Source organism: Dermacentor silvarum, chromosome 7 (genome assembly GCF_013339745.2).
Source record: "Dermacentor silvarum isolate Dsil-2018 chromosome 7, BIME_Dsil_1.4, whole genome shotgun sequence".
Lineage (NCBI taxonomy): Eukaryota > Metazoa > Arthropoda > Arachnida > Ixodida > Ixodidae > Dermacentor > Dermacentor silvarum.
In genome coordinates this window covers 132,957,792-132,979,697 of record NC_051160.1, presented here as the reverse complement: position 1 = coordinate 132,979,697, position 21,906 = coordinate 132,957,792, and the positions used below count along the sequence as shown (strand labels likewise).

The following is a 21,906-nucleotide window of genomic DNA, read 5'->3' as shown; positions in this document are numbered from 1 at the left end:
AGTCTTAAGAGTCTCTGGCGAACTTTCTTTTATGAGTTACATTCAGTGAAACTGAAGGCTCAGGTGCAAGTTTATGGAGACATGTTTCGACGAAAAGAACGCGGGAAATAAGCCAGAAGTCATGAAAACCGTGCCGCCCAACTAACTCCGCCGAGAGCAGACAATTTGTGCTTGCCCTGCGTTCTTGCGTTGTCTCCGGTGAAATTGGCACCAGTAAGTGCTGTAAAAAATTAAGTTTTATCTTTATTATCTTCCCAGTATGTACAGCTTTTGCAAAAATATTCCAGCTACTTAAATTTGATTATTGCTTCAGTATTGCCTCCACCGAAGAACAACCGTGAGCGTCACGAAAAGTGTTATTCCTCTAGAGTTGATATTAGGCATCGTCGGGAGGTTCAATTCTGGCCTGCAAGAAAAGACAGAATCAATGAAAAAACATGAACACCTCTAGGCAAAAGCCATAAAAAACAGTGACACAAGAAATGTACAACTCTAAACTATTACAATGTTTTACCTTTACCATACTGTTTGAATATATTGTCACGACTAAATAGCCCACATTCCTCAAGGCGTCGACGGCATACACCGGAGATTGTGCACGTCGTCCGGATGAAGCCTTATTGGTCCGAATGAAATCACTGCAGCATTCGCGTGGACAGATCCTGGCGTCGTCACGATGAAGCATCGGGACGATGCTTTCTTGGAAGGGAGGCAGTGTCACGACTAAAGAAGACAACGAAGGGAGGGAGACGAGCGCAAGCTTAATTCTCTCTCTCCGAAGAAGATAAAGTTGGCGCGGACAATTATTATTGGGCCTTCAATATAGAGCCTTGTTTGTTGTCTCACCACCGTCGTTCTGTGTGCCGTTCTTCGCATCTTGCGACAATATCACTCAGCTGCACATTGCCATTATTATAGCAATTAAAATAATTTTAGAAGTACTCACTCTTCACGTCGTTTTCCGTAAAGCCCCTGTAAAATATATAAAAGGATCCGTCAGGGGTTGCCTACACTTGTTGATTGTCGTGCTGTAAACTTTATTGTCTTCATTTTCAAGCTGTAAATTTTGTGCAGCTGTCAGCGTTTCCGTGTACTTGAAATCATACAAGGTCACCTCCATAGCCGATTTGCAGCGTCATCATTATCCCACCATCGTTTCTGCCTCGTCCTTATAGTCGTCATGAAGATCAGAGTTGCAGAGTGGGACCCTCTATACAGTTCACACTCCATTCCGGATAGTGTAAATCCGCGTAATTCACTCTATTTTGCTCCTAGAAACGAGAGAGGTAGACGTTTCCACTCATAGAATGTCTGAAGGGATCTATTCCGTTGCTCCAATTCTAGTAAATCATATACTTTCTCTACACCTGTTTAATACTTGCGCTTGCGTGGTTCTCGCCACTAAAACATCTAATTGACGCACACCATCTACCATCTAATTGACGCACAACGAATGATGCCACGTGCTATATTTTGGCATAAGAACAAACACGCTCTCTGACTTGTTTTCTCTGCGACGCATTCTTGCCTGTAGTATCTCTAATATTCGCTCTCTAAAAAAACGTTTGCCTTCATTTTCACCGTCATAAATCTCCCTGTCTATGTGTGGTGAATAGTTTTACTTCAGCCGTCAGAAGAAGCACGGCGCGAGCAATTAGATGGTAGAGCACATTCTTGTTCCTGTTATGGCACTGGCGTTGGTAATAGTGCTTATACTATAGGAACATTATTTCGCTAGCACTAATACAAAATGAGTATTAAATTTTTACCTGAAGTACTTACTATAAAATATGAGTACATTACATCACCATTCGGTTTTTAACTTTTAGCTGACAGTGTTATTCTCTTGCTCGTCAAATATTAGCAACAAACATATTTTAGTTGCACGGGATAGAAGTCACGAATATGGGCGCTGTAACATAAAGATATTCAAAACTGGTCTGTTTAATTTCTGCAAGCAGCCATTCACGAATGGTACAATTGTTTTTGGGCTACGCCCACTTCAATTGTCTATCACATGACGTCAGCAAACCACAAAAAGTCCTCATCTGATATGACATGTTTGCATTGATTATGCATGATGAGGCCGAACAAACAAAAATAATTATTTCTGATTCTACACCCTTTCACCACCAGCCTTCCGCTATTAGTCAAAAGCTTTCGGGCTGCGCCCAATGTTACGCGGTGCCCCAAAAGCATGAAAATTCGCCACATCAAAATGACGTGTGCTCGTTAAATAAGCATTAATATGGGGTACAAAACTGCAGTTTTTTTTTTTTAAATAGCCGGACACTTCTCCTTTTTAAGGTGCCCATAAGTTTTTAAGTTACCCGTCCATCGCTCTCACTGGCTGCGGGAGCTGTTAGTCAGAATGTATTTTTGTGGGTATAATGGTTTTCTCTCTTTTTTGCGCAACAGGTAACGTTTTTTAGCCCTTTCATCACGACGCGACGTCGCTCAGCCTACATTTAATTACTGAGGATACGTTTCAACGACATTTTTTTTTACCTTTCCGTGGAAAGAGGCCACGATTTCCGAACCTATATCCGAAAGCTGAATTGAATTGAATTCCGGGATGTTGCGTGCCAACAACACCATTTAGTTATGAGGTACGCCTTAGTGGGGGACTGCGGATTAATTTTGACCACCAGGTCAAAATTTGACGTCAGGAGTATTTTGCTCATGCTAGCTTACATCGATGCGGTGGTATAGCGGCTGTAACGTTCCACTGCTGAATATGGGATGACGGTTTCGATTTCCGGCCATGACGGATGCACTTAGATGAGGTCGTAATAGAAAAAAAAACGTGTAGCGTTCATTTGGTGTGTATTATTGAGACCCAGACAGTCGAAAATATTCCAAGGTATCCCACTCTTTACCTTGCCCCAATGCACGGGGCAGGCACGGGTGTTTTTTTGCATTTCGCCACCATCTAAGTGCGGCCGCCACGGCAGGGATTTGATCCCACGACCTCCTGTTTAACAGCGCAACACCATAGCCGCTTGCATCGGCGGTTACGTAAATTTGACGTCAGGAGATTGGAATAAAAACAAGTTTCGATAGTTTTACGGCATAGAGCCCATATGGCGTGAATGCAAGGTATATTCAGTTATTGCGAGTATTTTCTCCCCAAGATGTCAGTATAAGAGACTACCCCAGACTTCCCCTTTTATGAAAGAGCCTCCCTAGTTACTCTAAAAAAAAACAGCGAAGAGGCTTAGTTTTTCACAACCATAATACATAAAATGTCTATAATAATTGAGGCTTTCTTTTAACCCAAATTTGGCTGTATCGTACTTATGTATTTTTTTTATTTAAAAGTACGCTTTTTTTCACCGACCAACATGGCGCTTGTTCCAAACAGCATGGCGTACCAATTTTGCTCATGCTAGCTTACCATCGATGCGGTGGTCTAGCGGCTGTAACGTTGCACTGCTGAATATAGGATGACGGTTTCGATTTCCGGCCATGACGGATACACTTAGATGAGGCCGTAATAGACAAAAAAAAAACGTGTAGCGTTCATTTGGTGTGTATTATTGAGCCCCTGACAGTCGAATATATTCCAAGGTATCCCACTGCGACAGTTGCTCATAATGGAATTGCACTTTTGGCACGTTAAACGCCAGTATTTATTTTTATAAAACTGTTTTTATTCAAGTAAGCCTTCGTACAAAATAGCACCACTGCGTCATGCTTTCAATGCATCCAGCTAGATATTTCTGTCACTTCGATGACTAACATACAAGCAAAACGTGTGGACATGATTTTTTGGAAGATCTTTTTTGCTTTACATTTACTAGCATAATAATGAATGTTATTTTTGCAGCACACCTCTCTCGCCGCTTGTTATCGTACCTTCTGTATACTGGACAGCGCGAAAAAAACATGGCTCGCGTTCCAAGTCACCGTGGAAACGCGGCGGCTGCAATCGTTTGCGACGTCACTTTTGATGCGAAAGCAGTATGTGCCGCAGTACGCCAAAATCTGGCGTGGCAGTCGGCGGCTGACTGAATGATGATACCAAAAATGGCCGACTGCTCAGAGTGTAAAAACAGGTCATGAAATGCTGCAATTAGCCTCGCGTTTCTCAGAGAGTTTCCGCTAAACAAAGTAAATTATTATATTTGAAAAGAAAATTTGGTAAACTTGGGTCTAGGTGGGGAGGAAACCCGGGATTCGGAGCGCGAGACAGGCACGCTTCCTCGGCGTCAGAGGGGCTCCACGGTTCCGATTGAGTAAATGTGTGCCCAGTGCGTGCGGCAATGCACACGTGCCGTCACAGATTGAATGCCGCTGAACGGTCCTTCGAGTTATGAACTCTTCGCGGGCAAGCGAGCGCGTTTAGATTTGGCCTTACCGAGGGGAAATTAGAATGCAGGTGAGAGCTTGCGAGGACAAGGAATGCGCGGAAAAAACATTTCATCAGTGGGGCTATGCTTTCGCATTACCACTCGTAAGTAGAAGTAAGTGCCTCTCCCATTTTTTTTACTTGAATCTTCGTGTCATAGGTCAATCATGCTCCTGCTAGATCGCATCATTTGTGGCAACTAAATGTCAATGTCGGTACATTCACTTCAACGTGACGACTGAGAAATGATTACTGGTCTCCGGAAGCGTAGACTATATAGACTAACGTGTTGTTTTTATTTAATGCGGCAGGAGTGGTCACCCATATACTGAAATATCTGGAATTCAGGAAAAGCAGATGAATGTTGTAACTTGAATAAGAAAAAATTATTCAATAATTTTGAAATTTCCATACTTGGGATTCCCGCCTAAAATCAACGTTTAGTGCTTCAGGACTTTGTGGCCATTTCATTATAACTCCATTCCCGAATCTGGAGTTTACGTTTCATTACCATTTCGTCTACATGACTGGTCCCATAATTCCGTTCCCATTGCAGCTTGGTTTCAGAAAAAAATGAACAAATTTATAAAAGATTTCCTAAGCGTCTTTGTGCAAAAGTCAATATACGTGACATTGTAATGTGCTCACGAACAAAAAAACGCGATGGTCAGGTTCTTTCAGGCTCTTGATTCAGGTTCTTGATTATCAGGCTAGCAAAGGTGAATATAAATAACTACATAAATGAATTTAGCAAAATAATTTGTTCGGCCATCAAAAATTACTTCAGGGAAGACAAAATGGCACGAAGAACCAGTCCAACGAGTAGCACACTAAACGAATCTAAACGACACACACGCAATTCATGTTTCCCTCACCCTCACTGGACAATTCCGAACGATCGTACCATGCTATGCACAAAGAACAAACTGTTTGACTGTATTAATGCGAAAGGTGTGCTTTTATGCACTCAGAGGAATGTGAGAAAGGCAAGAATCACCTGATAAGAATCAACTTATCCAACTCGGTACTAGTCATTCCTAATTTCTCATTAGCATTTAAACTTCTCAAGTACGCCTCCCAGTATATGACACCGTTCCTGTGTTGTACCACAGAGACCACAGAGAGACCGTTAACCACCAGCTGAAGATACAACTATTACATGGTTACCAAGTTGCAAGGAAATTATTCAGCAACCAAAAAGAGGCATTGGCACTATTCATAGCATTGCATTATATCCACATCTATTTAAAGGCCGTCACTTTCAAATATTTACTGATAATCAAACTTAGCCACCTTCGGAACTTGAGGCAACCGAAAAGCAGATTTGCACGATGCATAGTACAACCTCACGAATTCAGGTACTAGCGTCTTTCATTGGCATTGAGAAGCTTCCTGACTCAGATTCCCTATCAGACTTGCATATGCGAAGAGAAAGCCCGCTTCAATATGCTATCTTAGATTGTTGGAGGGCACCGAAGATCTGCAGCTATAAGTAAAATGGATGACATGATATTCCAGAGTATAGCATACCCAACGTGTTGACCGTTATCGCAACAACCCTGAGCCTGTCTAAGATCAATAAATTTGAAGAAAAAAAACTCTTCAAACTTGTTGAAAAGGCTCACAACGGATCACATGACGGAAGAAACTAAACAGTCCAATCATCATCAGCCTATATTTATGTCCACTGCAGGACAAAGGCCTCTCCCTGTGATCTCCAATTACCCCTGTTTTGCGCTAGCTGATTCCAACTTGCGCCTGTAAATTTCCTAACTTCATCACACCACCTAGTTTTCTGGCGTCCTCGCCTGCGTTTCCCTTCTCTTGGTGTCCATTCTGTAACTCTAACGGTCCGGTTATCCATCCGACGCATACATGGCCTGCCCAGCTCCATTTTCCTCTTAATGTCAAGTAGAATATCGGCTATCCCCGTTTGCTCTCTGATTCCCACCGCTCTCTTCCTGTCTCCTAACGTTAGGCCTAACATTTTTCGTTCGATCGCTTTTTGTGCGGTCCAATATAGCGTGCCAAAAATGGTAGATAAATAAGGCAAGATTTTAGACTCCGTAAGATTAGGATGGTCGTACTGGAACATTCCACTGCGCCATTCGATGTCACGCACTTAAACATTGCTGACAACAAAAAAAAAAAAAAGAACCATAAACTGCGGCGGAATCCATCTCGCGATGACTGCCGACGGGGATGCGCTTAGCCTTGCATCAATACAGCGAAACAATGTATTTCTACCATCGAAACGAGTCATGATTGATGCGTCCACTGCTGCGGGATTACTCTTTCGCGCTCCCTTAAGAACACTCGGTGCAATCTGCCGCTGCCACCGCGAAGCCTGCGCGTTCGCTCCAAAATGCATGGAGCGCCAGTGCATGCGAATGCTCAGAAACCAGCCATGTGACAACAGCGATCGTCCCTCGTGCTTCTTTCTCGACACGCTGCGCCATCTAGTAGCACTGCCTAGAAGACCAAGCGTGACCTCCGAGACGAGATGTCTATCTGTTTAGGCAAGACCTATTTCGCTTGAAAAACAAGCAGCTGAAATTTCACGGCTCTCTACACTAGTCTCTCACATGTTTAGGCGCGATGGAGCTCAAGTTTTCTGCGGCTTCGCGGCACAAGACTGCTGAAAGCGCATGTTTGACCTGACTAACATGCAGCTAGGGTTGCATTTTGCCGTGTTGTTCATAATTTTCTCGAAGTATGGCGCCTTCGAGCTAAGGTTGACCACGAGACTTCCAACAAACACTGGCCCACAATAGCATGCGGTTTGTGAAATAAAAAGAAAAGGCATACGACAATGACAGCAGTGTTTCGTTCATTGCTTAACTCGGCAACCAGCTGCTCATTTTTTATGCTGTGATCCCAATTTATGCTGTGATTCGAATAAAATTTGGTTGGACTGCATATGGAAGGCATTACGAAATCCTGACTGGGAACTTACCACTGTCGTTGAAAAGAAAAGTATACCATCATTTCATTCTACCAGTGCTAACATATAGGGCAGAAACTTGGAGGTTAACAAAGAATCTCGCCAACAAGTTAAGGACAACACAAAGAGCGATGAAACGAAAAATGTTAGGCCTAACTTGGAGACAGGAAGAGAGCGGTATGGATCCACCGGGGTTCGCAGATATTCTAGTTGACATTAAGAGGGGAAAATGGAGCTGGACAGACCATGTAATGCGTAGGATGGATAACCGGTGGACCTTTAGAGTTACCGAATGGATACCAAGAGGACGGAAGCGCAGGCGAGGACGGCAGAAAACTAGGTGGGGTGATGAAGTTAGGGAATTTACAGGTGCAAATTGGAATCAGGTAGCGCAATACAAGGGTAATTGGAGATCACAAGGAAAGGCCTTCGTCCTGCAGTGGAGATAAATATAGGCTGATGATGATGATGATGATGATGATGATTCTTACGCACCACTCGAAGCTTGTGTTCAGCAGAGGCCAACACCAGTACAGACTACGTACCTCTTTCACGCAGTGGCCCAATCAGGCACTGAGTTGTGTTTATTCCTTAACATCACTTTTTGTATCACTGGTGTTGTAACATAGGTGTAGTAATACAGCACGACTTTTCGCGCCTATATATACATTTAACGTCAGAAAAAAATACCTCAAGGTTTTCCGGAATCGGTTGCCATCGCTAAGGTTCGTCTCCCAGAGAACCAGCGCTGAAAGTTCGCGTTGCAACAGCGCCAACAAGCAGCCTAGCGAGCAGTGGCAACACGTTTTAGCAGGACATGCTTTCATTTCACGTCAACTTATTCGCCACTCCTCATGAGGCACATGTGCCCAGCACCTGACCTGAGTAGGTATCGCATGCTAGAACATGTGAGTGCATGCGCTCCTCAAAAGACCCATTGCTACGTAGAAAGCTTGATAAGATCCACCTGTTGTTAGCGTGTATCAATACAGGCGTGCGTCTGTCACCTTATACCATTTCCTTCCCATGCCTCAGCATATTTTAGTAGGGCAATCAAATTGCCGGGGTGCCCCCTGGCCAGCACTAGTTTCCTATAGGATTCTCTCGACGCAACCCACGCCAACTCTGATGTGCCTCGGCCGCGCACGTGCGTTAGTAAGTCCAGCGGAAACGTCTCCTTATCGCTTACTGCCACTATTCACCTGCCGGGAAGGCGCACGCCATTCGTGGGTAGCTGCGGATGCACGAGTTGCAATTTACATTGAGGAGCCCTTCGATACAGACGTGCTTCGCGCATTCCAGCGCCTTATTCAGATCCGCCAGCTCCAGATTGAACGCTGCACACTTGATGATAGTCGCCGTCACGTTACTTGGGCGAAAACCTTATATGTCTCATGGTGAGGTCACAACTTCAAGGCTTGTCTCAAAATCGCGTCCTCTACCCAAAATACTCCTCTTAGGATAAGAGGCGATAATGCGCACAAAACCGCGATTAAGGGCGGAAGAATGATTAAGCAAGTGAATTGAATTGATAACTGGTATACAGATAGGTGAATGAGCAAATTCATCATCATCATCATAAGCCTATATTTTATGTCCACTGCAGGACGAAGGCCTCTCCCTGCGATCTCCAATTAACCATTAACCCTGTCTTGCGCTAGCGTATTCCAACTAGCGCCTGCAAATTTCCTAACTTCATCATTTCATCTGGTTTTCTGCCGACCTCGACTGCGCTTCCCTTCTCTTGGTATCCATTCTGTAACCCTAATGGTCCACCGGTTATCCAGCCTACGCATTACATGGCCTGCACAGCTCCATTTCTTCCACTTAATGTCAACTTGAACATCGGCTATCCCTGTTTGTTCTCTGATCCACACCGCTCTCTTCCTGCCTCTTAACGTTAGTCCTAAGATTTTTTGTTCCATCGCTCTTCGTGCGGTCCTTAACTATTTCTCGAGCTTCTTTGTTAAACTTCAAGTTTCTGTTCCATATGTTAACACGGGTAGAATGCAATGATTGTACACTTTTCTTTTCAATGACAGTGGTAAGCTCCCAGTCAGGATTTGGCAATGCCTGCCGTATACATTCCAACCCAATTTTAATCTTCTGTAAATTTCTTTCTCGTGATCACGTCCCCCTGTGAGTAAATGACCTAGATAAACGTACTCCTTTACATGCTCTAGAGGCTGACTGGCGATCCTGAATTCTTGTTTCCTTGCCAGGCTATTGAACATTATCTTTGTCTTCTGCATATTCATCTTCAATCCAATTCTTACACTTTCTCGATTAAGCTCCTCAGTCATTTGCTGTAATGCGTCTCCAGTGTTGCTGAATAGGACGATGTCATCTGCAAACCGAAGGTTGCTGATATATTCGCCGTGGATCCTCACTCCTAAGCCTTCCCACTCTAAGAGCTTGAATAATTCTAAGCATGCAGTGAATAGCCTTGGAGAGATTGTGTCTCCTTGCCTGACCCCTTTCTTGATAGGTAACTTTCTACTTTTCTTGTGGAGAACCAAGGTAGCTGTAGAATCCTTGTAGATATTTGATAAGATATTCACGTATACCTCCTGTACTCCTTGATTACGCAATGTCTCTATTACTGCTGGTATCTCTACTGAATCAAATGCCTTTTTATTATCTATGAATGCCATATAGAGAGGTTGATTGTACTACGCAGATTTCTCGATTACCTGATTGATGACGTGGATATGATCCATCGTAGAATATCCCTTCCTGAAGCCAACCTGTTCTCTTGGTTGGCTGAAGTCATGTGTTGCCCTCATTCTATTGGAAATTATCTTGGTGAATATTTTATACAATACTGAAAGGAAGGTAATGGGTATATAATTCTTCAATTCTTTAACGGCTTCCTTTTTATGGATTAGTTTAATGTTCGCGTTCTTCCAGCTCTCTGGTACACTTGAAGTTGTGAGGCATTGCGTATAAAGGGCCGCAAGCTTTTTAAGCATGATATCTCCTCCATCTTTGATTAAATCTACTGTTGTTCCATCTTCTCCAGCAGCTTTTCCCCTGGTCATGTCTTTCAAGGCCCTTCTAACTTCATCGCTAGTTATAGAAGCAGCCTCTTTATCCGCTTCATCACGATTTCGAATGAAAGTAGCTTGGCTGCTTTGGGCACTGTACAGGTCAATATAGAATTATTCAGCTGCTTTTAGTATGTCATCTAAATAGTTGATGATATTACCATACTTAGCTTTCAGTGCATACATCTTGCCTTGTCCTGTGCCAAGCTTTCTTCTTGCTGATTTAATGCTGCGTCCATATTTTACGGCTTCCTCAATCATTCCCAAGTTGTAATTTCGAATATTCCTTACTTCTTGTTGATTAGTTTTGACAGTTCAGTGAATTATATCTGATCTCTTGAGTTGGACATTGTCATGTTTTGTCGTTTCTTTATTAGGTCGTTTGTTTCTTGTGAGAGCTTACCTACTGGCAGACGGGTACGGTTCCGCAGGAATGGAAGTCAAGTCGCCTCATTCCACTTCTCAAAGCTGGCAAGTCGCCTTTGGACATTTCCTCATACCGTCCTATCGCACTTGCAAGTTGCGTTGGAAAAACAATGGAAAGAATGATTTTAACACGTCTGGAATGGTACTTAGAGTACTATGAAATCTACCCAGACGCTATGACCGGATTCAGGCGTGGCCGTTCGTCTACGGACAACGTTGTTGACTTGGTAACATTTGCGCAACACCAGAAGGCCTGTAAACGACTATCTGCTGCTCTGTTTCTAGACGTTAAAGGGGCTTACGATAATGTCACCCATGAAGCCATCCTCGGCGCGTTAGAAGCAGTAGGACTTGGTGGTAAGATATATATGTGGGTGCGCAGCTACTTACAGAGAAGATCATTCTACGTGCACACTGAAAATGGCCCGACATCCGAGCATTACGGTAGCCGACGAGTGCCTCAAGGCGGAGTGCTTAGCCCGACGCTTTTCAATCTAACCCTTATTGGATTAGTTGACAACCTGCCAAGCACCGTACAACTTTCCATCTATGCGGATGACATCTGCATTTGGGCATCAGGTGTGACACGACTTCAGCTTCGCGCTCGGCTTCAGAAGGCAGCCACAATGACATCTTGCTACCTTCGTCAACAAGGACTTGAAATTTCATGTGGAAAGTGCGCAATGGTGGCATTCACCAGGAAGCCAATGTCTGCTTACGGAATATCAATTAACAGACAACTTATACCATACAGCAGAAGTCACAGGTTCCTGGGAGTCGTAATTGACAGAGACCTGTCTTGGACTCCGCACGTGAATTACGTGAAAAAGCGGCTGTCTGCTATCTGTCACCTGTTCAGGTTCCTTGCAGGAAAAAGTTGGGGAGTATCCATACACGGTATGTTACAGCTCTACATGGTGCTGTTCGTTGGATTCCTTCGGTACAGCCTGCCTGCAATATCCAACACCTGCAAGACTAACTTCCGCATGATTCAAAGCATTCAAGCCCAAGCCCTTAAGATATGTCTTGGCCTACCATGCAGTGCGTCAACGTCTGAAACCATTGCCATTGCCCAGGATTACCCAAACACGACGCACATTGCCGTTGAGACAATGCGTACGCATCTCAGACACTATGCTAGGACCCCTTCCCACCACCTGGCGAGCCTCACTGCTGAAAGGACCTGCTCGACATTTAGCGCTACTGTCAGTGCACATCGTGCATCGTTTACTTCAGGGTACGCACCTGCGGCCAAGCCAGTGCTTCCTCCGTGGTGTTTGAGCCGTCCACAAGTACATATAACGATTCCAGGACTACAGAAGAAATCAGATGTGCTGGCCCCTGCTCTAAAACAACTGAGCTTACTCCTCTTGCATGAAAAGTACAGCAATCACGTGCACATCTATACCGATGGATCGACTACGTCGTCCAGTTCTGGTGGTGCGGTGGTTATACCAACGCGAGGAATAACACTGCGGTTCAAGACATCGCATGTCACGACCTCAACGGCAGCAGAACTAACGGCTCTGCGTCGTGCACTAGAATTCATTGACTCTGAAAGACCTACAAAATGGGCTGTGTTTTCAGACTCAAAACCGGCATTACAGTGCGTGCAGTCAGTTCTCCGACGCGGCTGTCATGAACAGTTGACATACGAAACAGTGAAACTTCACCATCACGTCCAACAAAAAGGCCACGAGGTTGTATTTCAATGGGTACCTGGTCATTGTGGAATCAGTGGCAATGATTCGGCAGACAACGCTGCTCGCACATCACACCAAGAAGAGCTCCGCGTTCCAATTCCACTTTCGAGGACAGACGCCGCAAGGCAGCTTCGACACCTGGCACGCAGTCTCTCACTGACCGAGTGGAACTCGCCAAACTTACGATTAACACGACTACATCAATTAAACCCGTCACTGCAACTCCGACCTCCATTCGGACTTCCTCGACGTGAAGCTTCGCTTCTCTGTCGCCTTTGGTTAGGAGTTGCCTTCACAAAGGCATACTCTACATTAATTGGAGTGACCGACAGTGCAGCATGCGAGGTCTGCGGCACCGACGAAACTATTGACCACCTGCTGTGCCACTGTCCACGATATGCTCAAGAAAGACAAGATCTTGCTAACGCGCTAAAAAAACTGGACGATCGGGCGCTTTCCGTGCAGGTGCTGCTGGAACACCGCCCCCATCGCTCGTCGGCCCATAAAGCGGTGAAGGCACTTTTGTGCTTCTTGAGGACGACGGGCTTGTGTCAACGTCTGTGACTATTATTGCACTAACACACGCGTCAGCGAACTAACCGCTCATTTCTCTTCTTTCCTTCCCTCCTCTCTCTCCCTGTCATCTTTGTGTTCCCTCTTCCCATTCCCCCGGTGTAGGGTAGCCAACCGGACGTTATCCTGGTTAACCTCCCTGCCTTCTGCCTTTCTCTTATTTCCTCCCTCCCCTCCCTTACCTACTGGTTGCCTTGGTGCCTTATCTCCCACTTCAATTACTGCTTCTGAGGTCAACCTAGTTACGGTTTCATTCCTTACCTCTATGTTGTCTTTATCTTCCTTTTCTAAAGCTGCATATTTGTTTGCGAGCACCAGCCTAAATTGGCCTGCTTTTAGCCTTACTGCTTCTAGGTTGGCCTGTTTCCTCTTGACTAATTTCACTCTTCAAATTGAGACAAATCCTAGACCTCACTAACCTATGGTCAGTACACTTTACCTTACCTATCACTTCTACATCCTGCACTATGCTTGTATTGGCAGGGAGTATGAAATCTATTTCATTCATTGTTTTTCTACATTAGGTCTTTTCCAGGTCCACTTCCTGTTGCTGCGCTTCATGAAGAAGGTATTCATTATTCGGAGCCTATTACTTTACCCCAATCCTACTAACATCTCTCCCCTTGCATTCCTAGAATCGATGCAATAGTTGCGAATTGCTTGCTCACCGACCTGCGTTTTCCCCCCTTTTGCATTGAAGTCGCCCATGACACCAGTATACTGAATTTGTACCTTTCTCATTGCTAATTCAACATCTTAATAAAACTGTTCTATTTCTTCATCATCGTGACTAGAGGTTGGGGCGTAGGCTTGTACTAGCTTCATTTTGTACCTTCTATTCAGCTTTATTACGACGACTGCTACCCTCTCATTAATGCTGTAGAATTCATCAATGTTTCCCGCTATGTTGTTATGGACTAGAAATCCTACCCCGAATTCTCTCTTACCTGGAAGACCTCTGTAGCAGAGGACGTGGCCGTTAGTCAGCACTGTGTAAGCCTCACCAGTTCTTCTAACCTCACTAAGGCCAATAATATCTCAGGCAATGCCTGATAATTCTTCAAATAGTCCTGCTAAGCTAGCCTCACTTGAGCGGGTGTGCGTGTTGAATGTTGCCAGGTTCAGTTTCCATTGGCAGACTGTCCGGACCCCGCGATTCTTAGCACCGTCTGCTGCGTTGCACGTCTGACCGCCGCCTTGGTCAGGTGCTCTGCAGCCACTGGGGACTGAGGGCCACGGGTTAATTGTCGGAGTCATGACGGAGGTAGTGGCCGAATATTGCACCAGGGAGGCCAATTCCTGTTCTGGTGAGGGAGTGATTTTAATAAAGCTAATGAGCAAGTTAAGAGTGAATAAATGGTGAATAAAGCGGTTTAGTTGGGTGATAGGAGTCAAACGAAAGGTAATGATGAGATATAGTGAGCTAAGATAATGAAGAGTAAATGAGAGTGAATAAGAGTGAATGAAGATGAATCAAGTGGCGATAGGGTGATTCAAGAGTGATGAAAATGGGAAATCGGGAGTAATCGATCAAACCAAGCAAAGCCGTGGTGGTAAAGTGAGTGAAGATGAACCAAGTAGTCTTAGGGTGAATCAAAATTGAATCAAGTGTTCATTTAGAGTGAATAAAGTGGTTATGGAGTGGGGATTGACTTCCAAGAAGATATATGTGAGATTTAGGGGTCCAAGTGAAAGCGACTCAGCAAAAAAAGTGCTGAGTCACGGTTTGAGTTTGGTGATTCATAGGAAGGGTGACTTGCAAAAATGACGGTAAATCGTGGCTTCAGAGTGATCATGACACAGCAAAAAGACGTAGTCGTTGTGTCATTGAGTTAACGGCGCTCGCGTTCTCGCCTATTAAGTCGCCTTAGTTGTAGCATAACGCACCCCTACTAAATTTTTTCTTCATCGCCGCCCCACTTCTGATTACTTCAGGAGTCAACCAATGTTGTAACTCTAGAGATTGGTCTGCTTTATTTTCGGCATCACTTTTGAGATCAGTGGGTGTCTACGGTCCCAAGCTTAGAGTCCGTATAATGCGCTGCCTCTTGTGGCAAGAAGTAGGTACACGTAGTGAGCGTCAGCAACGAGTCTGATAGCTGTTATATTGTGTTAGCCTTTCGGTGTGCGTGTGTGTGGTGGGGGAGTCGTGTTTTTTTTGTTTATTATTGCTCCGGAGTGTATGTGATGAGGGGAAGGGATAGTGTTAGTATCACGCGATGAAATGCGCTCGGCGAAATAAGCAAGGCACTTCATACGTTGCTCTCAGCTCTGCGGAAAGGGTCTTGCACTCGTCGCACTCGGTCAATCTTCACTCGCCTACTGCAGCCATCCCACTCAGTCCTCGGGAATGCCACATGGCGCGGCAGCAGAAGACCTAGCCTATTCGTCGCTTGTGGCAGAGCCTGTTCCAACAGCACAAGCTATTTCTGATCACACTCCTCCAGTGCACTCACCATCTCGTCTTACAATTACTCCATCGCGTTCGACCCCACCGCTACCACCAAAATGTAACGAAGACGCCAAGCAGACTGAAACACTACTTTTTACAACCGCACATGTTGCCACCTTGCAGCGTCTGACCTTTCGGCTTCCTCATGCTGTCTTTGCATCTACGGTGTTCTCCTGCATCCTAGCTACTGTTGATACCGATGACTGGTTCGGCCCTTTGGCTTGCGCCCGAACAATATATATATATATATATATATATTATCAGCCTATATTTTATGCCCACTGCAGGACGAAGGCCTCACCCTGGGATCTCCAAAGACCCCTGTCTTGCGCTACCGTACACACACACACACATATATATATATCTATATATATATATATATACGCCAGCGCAAGACAGGGGTCATTGGAGATCCCAAGGTGAGGCCTTCGCCCTGCAGTGGACATAAAATATGGGCGGATAATATATATATATATATATATATATATATATATATATACTCACTTGTGGTGGCGACGCGCGTGCGCAAAACGACTTCTCAATAAATACGTAGAGTGTGTTTCGTACGTGCATCTTTCAGGTAAAGTATCTGCCGTATACTGGCCCATGATGAGTCACTACACGCACATACACACGTACACACACACACACTCACACACACACACATATATATATATATATATATTTATTGTGCACTTCTTCATCATCTGTACATTATAATCATCATGCGTGTGCCTCTCATCTTCAACGCGCGTGCGGGCGCATCATCATCAGCGTGGGCTGTGTCGAAGGCTGTTCAGGCTGGTTGTGGACAACGCCCTTCTTCGCCGTGTCCTCTCTCGGGCTCAATAAAGGTCCGCCCTTAGTGTGACGTCACCGCCCTTACTGTGACGTCACAAGTGGTGAAGGCGCTTCTTGGTTCCCCGTCCTCTACGCACCTGGCCTACTCCCTGGAGCTTCGTTCGGGTCGCCGCTTGTGCCCACTGTCCGTCAGCATGTCGCAGGACGAGCAGCCTGGCGCTTCTACCCTAACCATCCCGCCTCCACAAGCCGCACCTTCTGTGATCATCAGCGGCCACTAGTGTGATCCCCATCTGTTCGCTGGTCTTCGCGGTGAAGATGCTGAGGACTGGCTAGATGATTACAAGCGCGTAAGCTCTGCTAATCGGTGGGATGATCCCCAAGAGCTCCGCCATGTCTCGTTTTACCTGACCGGTGTGGCGAAGACCTGGTTTTTCACCATGAGATTGATTTCACCAATTGGGATTGATTTCACCAACTTCAAGCAGCAGCTTCGGCAAGTTTTTGCCACGCCGGCGGTTGGCTCCGCCCTTGCGAAGAAAACTCTGGATGCTCGCAAACAACACTCCGGCGAGTCCTAAACATCGAGGATGTGCTTGCACTCTGTCGCCGTGTGAATGTTGCCATGGCTGAGTCAAACAGGACACGCCACATTCTTAAAGGTATTGGGACTGTGGCCTTCAACGCGCTCGCCATCAAGAACCCGGCTACCATCGCTGACATCGTATTGACGTGCCAGCGCCTCGACGAGCTCGAGTCCGTACGCTTGCAGACGGACTTCAGCGAACACCGTTCTTCGGCAGACCCCGACTTCCGCATGATGATCCGGGCGATCATACGCGAAGAACTGCAATCACTTGGCTTGTCATCTCCGTTGATGATTCCTGCTCAGCATTCTGGTGCAGCATTGCGCGACGTCATCAGAGAGGAACTTGCGTCAATGACCTGCTCTGCGAACGTGGACCCTCCGGCCCCTCGCACCGTACCAACATAAGCGCAGGTTGCTGCCGCGCCTCCAACTAGTGTAAGTCCAACGTTGCCTCTATCCACATACACGCAGGTTTGTGTCGCTCCTCCGGCCAATGTCCCCTCATTACCACTTGAGCCGTCACCGCCCCATCTGACCGCACTATCTCACAGCGCACCGAGCGCCCCTCACTACCCGCCTTGGTGACCGTCTCGTCCTACCTGTTATTACTGTGGTTATCGCGGTCATGTATCACGTTTTTGCCGCAAGCGCCAACAAGATGAGCGTCGCGGGTACGACCTGTGTGAACGCGATGCGTATTCTGGTGGGGCCACTTACCAAAGCCGTCGTTACGCTTCCCCTCCGCGCCGTTCCCCATCTCCGCCCGCAACGACCGAGACGCCGAATGGTTACCGTACCACCAGATGCCGATCACCTTCGCCCTTCCGCCGCTCCTCGTCACCGCTTCGGCCTCCCTCTTTAAACTCTGACCGCCGTCCGGAAAACTAAGTAATGCAGTTTTCGGAGGAAAAACTGCATTCACCTACAGGACTACAATTCCTCCAGCGCGCCCTTGTAATATGAGGTCCGTGTTTGTTGAAGGTGTGCACGCTGAAGCTTTTTTGGACACCGGTGCGACTTTATCTGTTATGCATTCCGATTTGTGTAGGCATCTCAGGAAAGTTACGATGCCTTATGATGGACCCGCGCTTGTTGCAGCTCAAGGGAAAACAATCCGCCCTTCCGCGTTTTCTACAGTGCGTGTATCCATCCATGGTATCGTCCACTACATATGATTTGCTGCGCAGTCGCCCTGCTCCCACCAGCTCATTTTAGGAAGGGATTTCCTTGCCTCTGCATCTGCTGCTATATGTTGTGGTCAAGGTGTCGTACATATGATCGACACCGTTCTGCGTGGCCTGAAGTGGAAGACCTGCTTGTGCTATCTGGATGATATCGTTATTTTCTCGTCGACATTTGCACAGCACCTGCAACGTCTCGACGAGGTTCTCACTTGCATAGCCAACGCTGGTCTTCAGCTCAACACGAAAAAGTGTCATTTTGGAAGCAAGATGATCAAGGTCGTAGGTCATATTGTAAGCAAGGATGGTATTCGACCTGACCCTGACAAGATTTCGGCGGTGCTTCATTTTCCTCGTCCATAAAAGACCAAGGACCTATGCAGTTTCATCGGCATCGCTTCCTATTTTCGCCGATTTATTCGCGATTTCGCCTCTATAGCTGCACCTTTACACCACTTACTTCGTTCTGGTGCTCCCTTCGTGTGGTCACCTGAATGTGAATCTGCCTTTGACCAGCTAAAGGGCGCCCTCACATCTGAACCTGTCCTGTGTCATTTTGATGAGACTGCTCCCACACTCTTGCACACGGATGCTAGCGGCCATGGCATCGGCGCTGTGCTCCTCCAACGAGACAACTCTTCGCGTGAGAGAGTCGTTGTGTATGCCAGCCGCGTGCTCATACCTGCCGAGAAGAACTATACCATCACCGAGCAGGAGTGCTTCGCTGTCGTTTAGTCAGTCGAGAAATTTCGCCCTTATCTCCACGGTCGCCATTTTACCATCGTGACGCATCACCACGCCTTATGCTGGCTTTCCACACTAAAGAACTTGTCAGGGCGTCTTGGACGCTCGATTGTTAGTCTGCAAGAATATGACTTTGAAATCATCTACAAATCTGGTAAGAAGCACCAAGACGCAGACGCTCTTTCTCGCTGCCCGCTTCCTACAGCCGCACTCATCAATGGTTCCGCCACCGCCTCCAGTGACGCACTCACTGACGTCTCTTCTACGGTGGTTTGGTCCTTCGCCACTCTTGATCACCTCACTTCGCGCGACCATGAATCATTTTCGTCTCAACAAATCGCTGACTCCTACTGTCGCCGTATTATAGACCACCTTCGTGGAGCTTCGCGCCCGCCTAACGCCCGGCTTCGTCGACAGCTGACACAATTTAAGCTTGAAAACTCCGTGCTTTATCGCTATATCCACCATCCTGATGGACGACGCTGGTTGCCCGTGCTACCTCGTTGCCTTCGTGCGCGTGTCCTTCAGGCCTTTCATGACGATTTGACTGCTGGCCACCTTGGCATCCAGAAAACTTACGACCGCATAAGAAGTCGCTTCTACTGGCCTGGCCTGCCTACCAGTGTGGCGAGGTACGTCGCTTCCTGCACCATTTGTAAGCGTCGCAAACATCCAACATCTGCTCCTGCCGGACAACTACTACCAGTCTCATGTCATGTGGACCCATTTGAGGTTGTTGGCATCGATCTCTATGGGTCACTTCCCATGACTCCCGCCGGTAGTCGATGGATACTGACAGCCGTCGACCACCTGACGCGCTATGCCGAAACAGCCTGTGTAAGTTCAACATCGGCTTCCGAAGTTGCTGCCTTCATTCTTCAATCCATCATCCTGCGCCATGGCGCCCCTCGTCTCCTTCTGAGCGACCGCGGAAAGACATTCCTTTCCCAACTAGTAGGTCAAGTGCTCAAAGCCTCTGGCACCACTCACAAAACTAGATCAAGTTATCATCCTAAGACCAACGGCCTGACTGAGCGGTTTCATCGTACGCTCTCTGACATGATAGCCGCCTATATTGAACCCGATCCAGAAACTGGGACACAATTTTGCTATTCGTCACATCCGCGTATAACACCGCCGTTCAACGCACAACCGGTTACTCGCCTTTATACCTTGTTTATGGCCGTTCCCCCAGTTCGTTTCTCGATGTTTCTTTCTTCTCTGCCCCTGCCAGTCCATCTCGATCTTCATGCGAAGAATATGTTTCCCGCCTCGTCCATTGTCGCCAGCATGCCCGCGTCAACACCGCAGCCAGACAGCGGGACCGCAAGGATCATTATGACGAATATCATCGCGTAGTATTCTACCAGCCTGGCGATGAAGTGCTGCTCTGGACACCAGTTCGCACTCCTGGGTTGTGCGAGAAGTTTCAATATCAGTTTATTGTCCCCTACACGGTCCTGGAAATGACTTCTCCCGTTAATTATCGAGTGACCCCTGTTGTTTCCTCAACTGACCGCCGTTGCCGCTCTACCGAGGTGGTCCACGTTTCCCGTATGTAGCCCTTCACGCGGCGTTCCCCGTACCTTATATGCAGCGGCCAGGATGGCCGCTTTCGCGCGAGGGAGATTAGTGTGGGCATTTATTGGGCACTTCATCATCTGTACATTATCATCATCATGCGTGTGCCCCCTCATCTTCATCGCGCGTGCGGGCGCATCATCATCAGCGTGGACTGTCGAAGGCTGTTCAGGCTGGTTGTGGACGCCGCCCTTCTTCGCCGTGTCGTCTCTCGGGCTCAATAAAGGTCCGCCCTTACTGTGACATCACAATATATATATATATATATATATATATATATATATATATATTGTTACGGGTTATTCTCTTAAGAGAGGGTTTATTGGGACACGACGTAACCGACGGCCTTGAGCGCCAACCTAGGTTCCGTGATCCCTTGGCAAAAACGTCCTTTTCTTGCACACCTCTTATATGTGTCGCACTACAGCTTATGACACATACCCAAATCACACAACACTTTCACGCTTGTAACAATATATATATATATATATATATTATATATATATATATATACAGGGTGTCCCAACTATCCTGCTCCGAGATTTCAAAATATGCAAATTCCATGTGGCTGGAGTGATTCAAGGTAATGTTTGCCGTAGCTTGGAGACAGCTTATTTTGTGCATTCCGCCTAATTACTTAATTCGTCTAATATAATGTTCAACTTGTCAAATATTATACTTAGATGAAAAGTGTCAATGGGAAAATTGCAGAGCAACATGAAAAAAATTTGGAGGGTGCCTAAGCTTCGCCTTTACGAGTAGAACCTGATACAATTCAAAGATCCCGGTATGCTTGTTAGGCTTCCCAATAACTGCATTTTTTTTCTACACCTTGGCCTCTGTGCGCAGCTGCCGTTTTACGCTGCGGAGGAGGCGAGCGCTACCTGGATGGTGTTTATGCAAGTAATTACCCGGGCGCGCCGCTGTATGTTTGGTAGAAAAACTAGAAAAGCGGTTTGCGTTTGGGTTTCCTCGCAACAGAATTATGTTTTATTGGATATTCAAATTGCAATGCTACACTGTCATGTCTGAAGTTTAAGGTTAGGTCGTACTTCACGATTTTCCTGAGGGATTTTACTTTGAGATATTAAATTAGTTCACTAACTCCTCTGCCTCACGCGGAGGGCCTGCGTGGTCGGGGATAATTTTTTAGCCGCTGACGCCCTCACCGTCACCGACGCCGATGTCGGATTTTCTGCCACACGGAGCCTTTAACGCAGTCGCGTTAAAGGCTCCGTGATCCTGATATCGCTTTCTGTTGATCTAAGTACTCTTGCGAGCGTAAAAGAAGCCCGCGAATTCGCGCAGAATTGCAGCTAGAAATGCCGTTCAACTTGCTGCTCGAAGCATTTTGCATGTATTCTCGAAGTGTCTCGTTACATTACGCATATGTTAGAAGTTGCATTGCACATGTGCACCACGCTTTGTGGTCCCGATTACCGGTGATAGGAACAAGTGATTTGACTTCAACACGCAGATAAATTTCACAGTAGTTGAGCTCTCACGTGCCCTGC

At 46.4% G+C, this 21,906-nt stretch overlaps 1 protein-coding gene across 1 annotated transcript in view; it reads right to left on the bottom strand.

The window, feature by feature from the left end:
• Window positions 1–247: 247 nt before the first annotated feature.
• Window positions 248–21,906, bottom strand: part of LOC119458454 (uncharacterized) — a 90,668-nt gene continuing 69,009 nt past the window's right edge. Inside the window, exons 3-4 of the mRNA XM_049671221.1 lie at window positions 947–972; window positions 248–406 (exon numbers count right to left, since the gene is read on the bottom strand). Of these exons, the coding sequence (XP_049527178.1) occupies window positions 396–406; window positions 947–972 (37 nt within the window). The 3' untranslated portion in view covers window positions 248–395. The remainder of the gene's footprint in view (window positions 407–946; window positions 973–21,906) is intronic.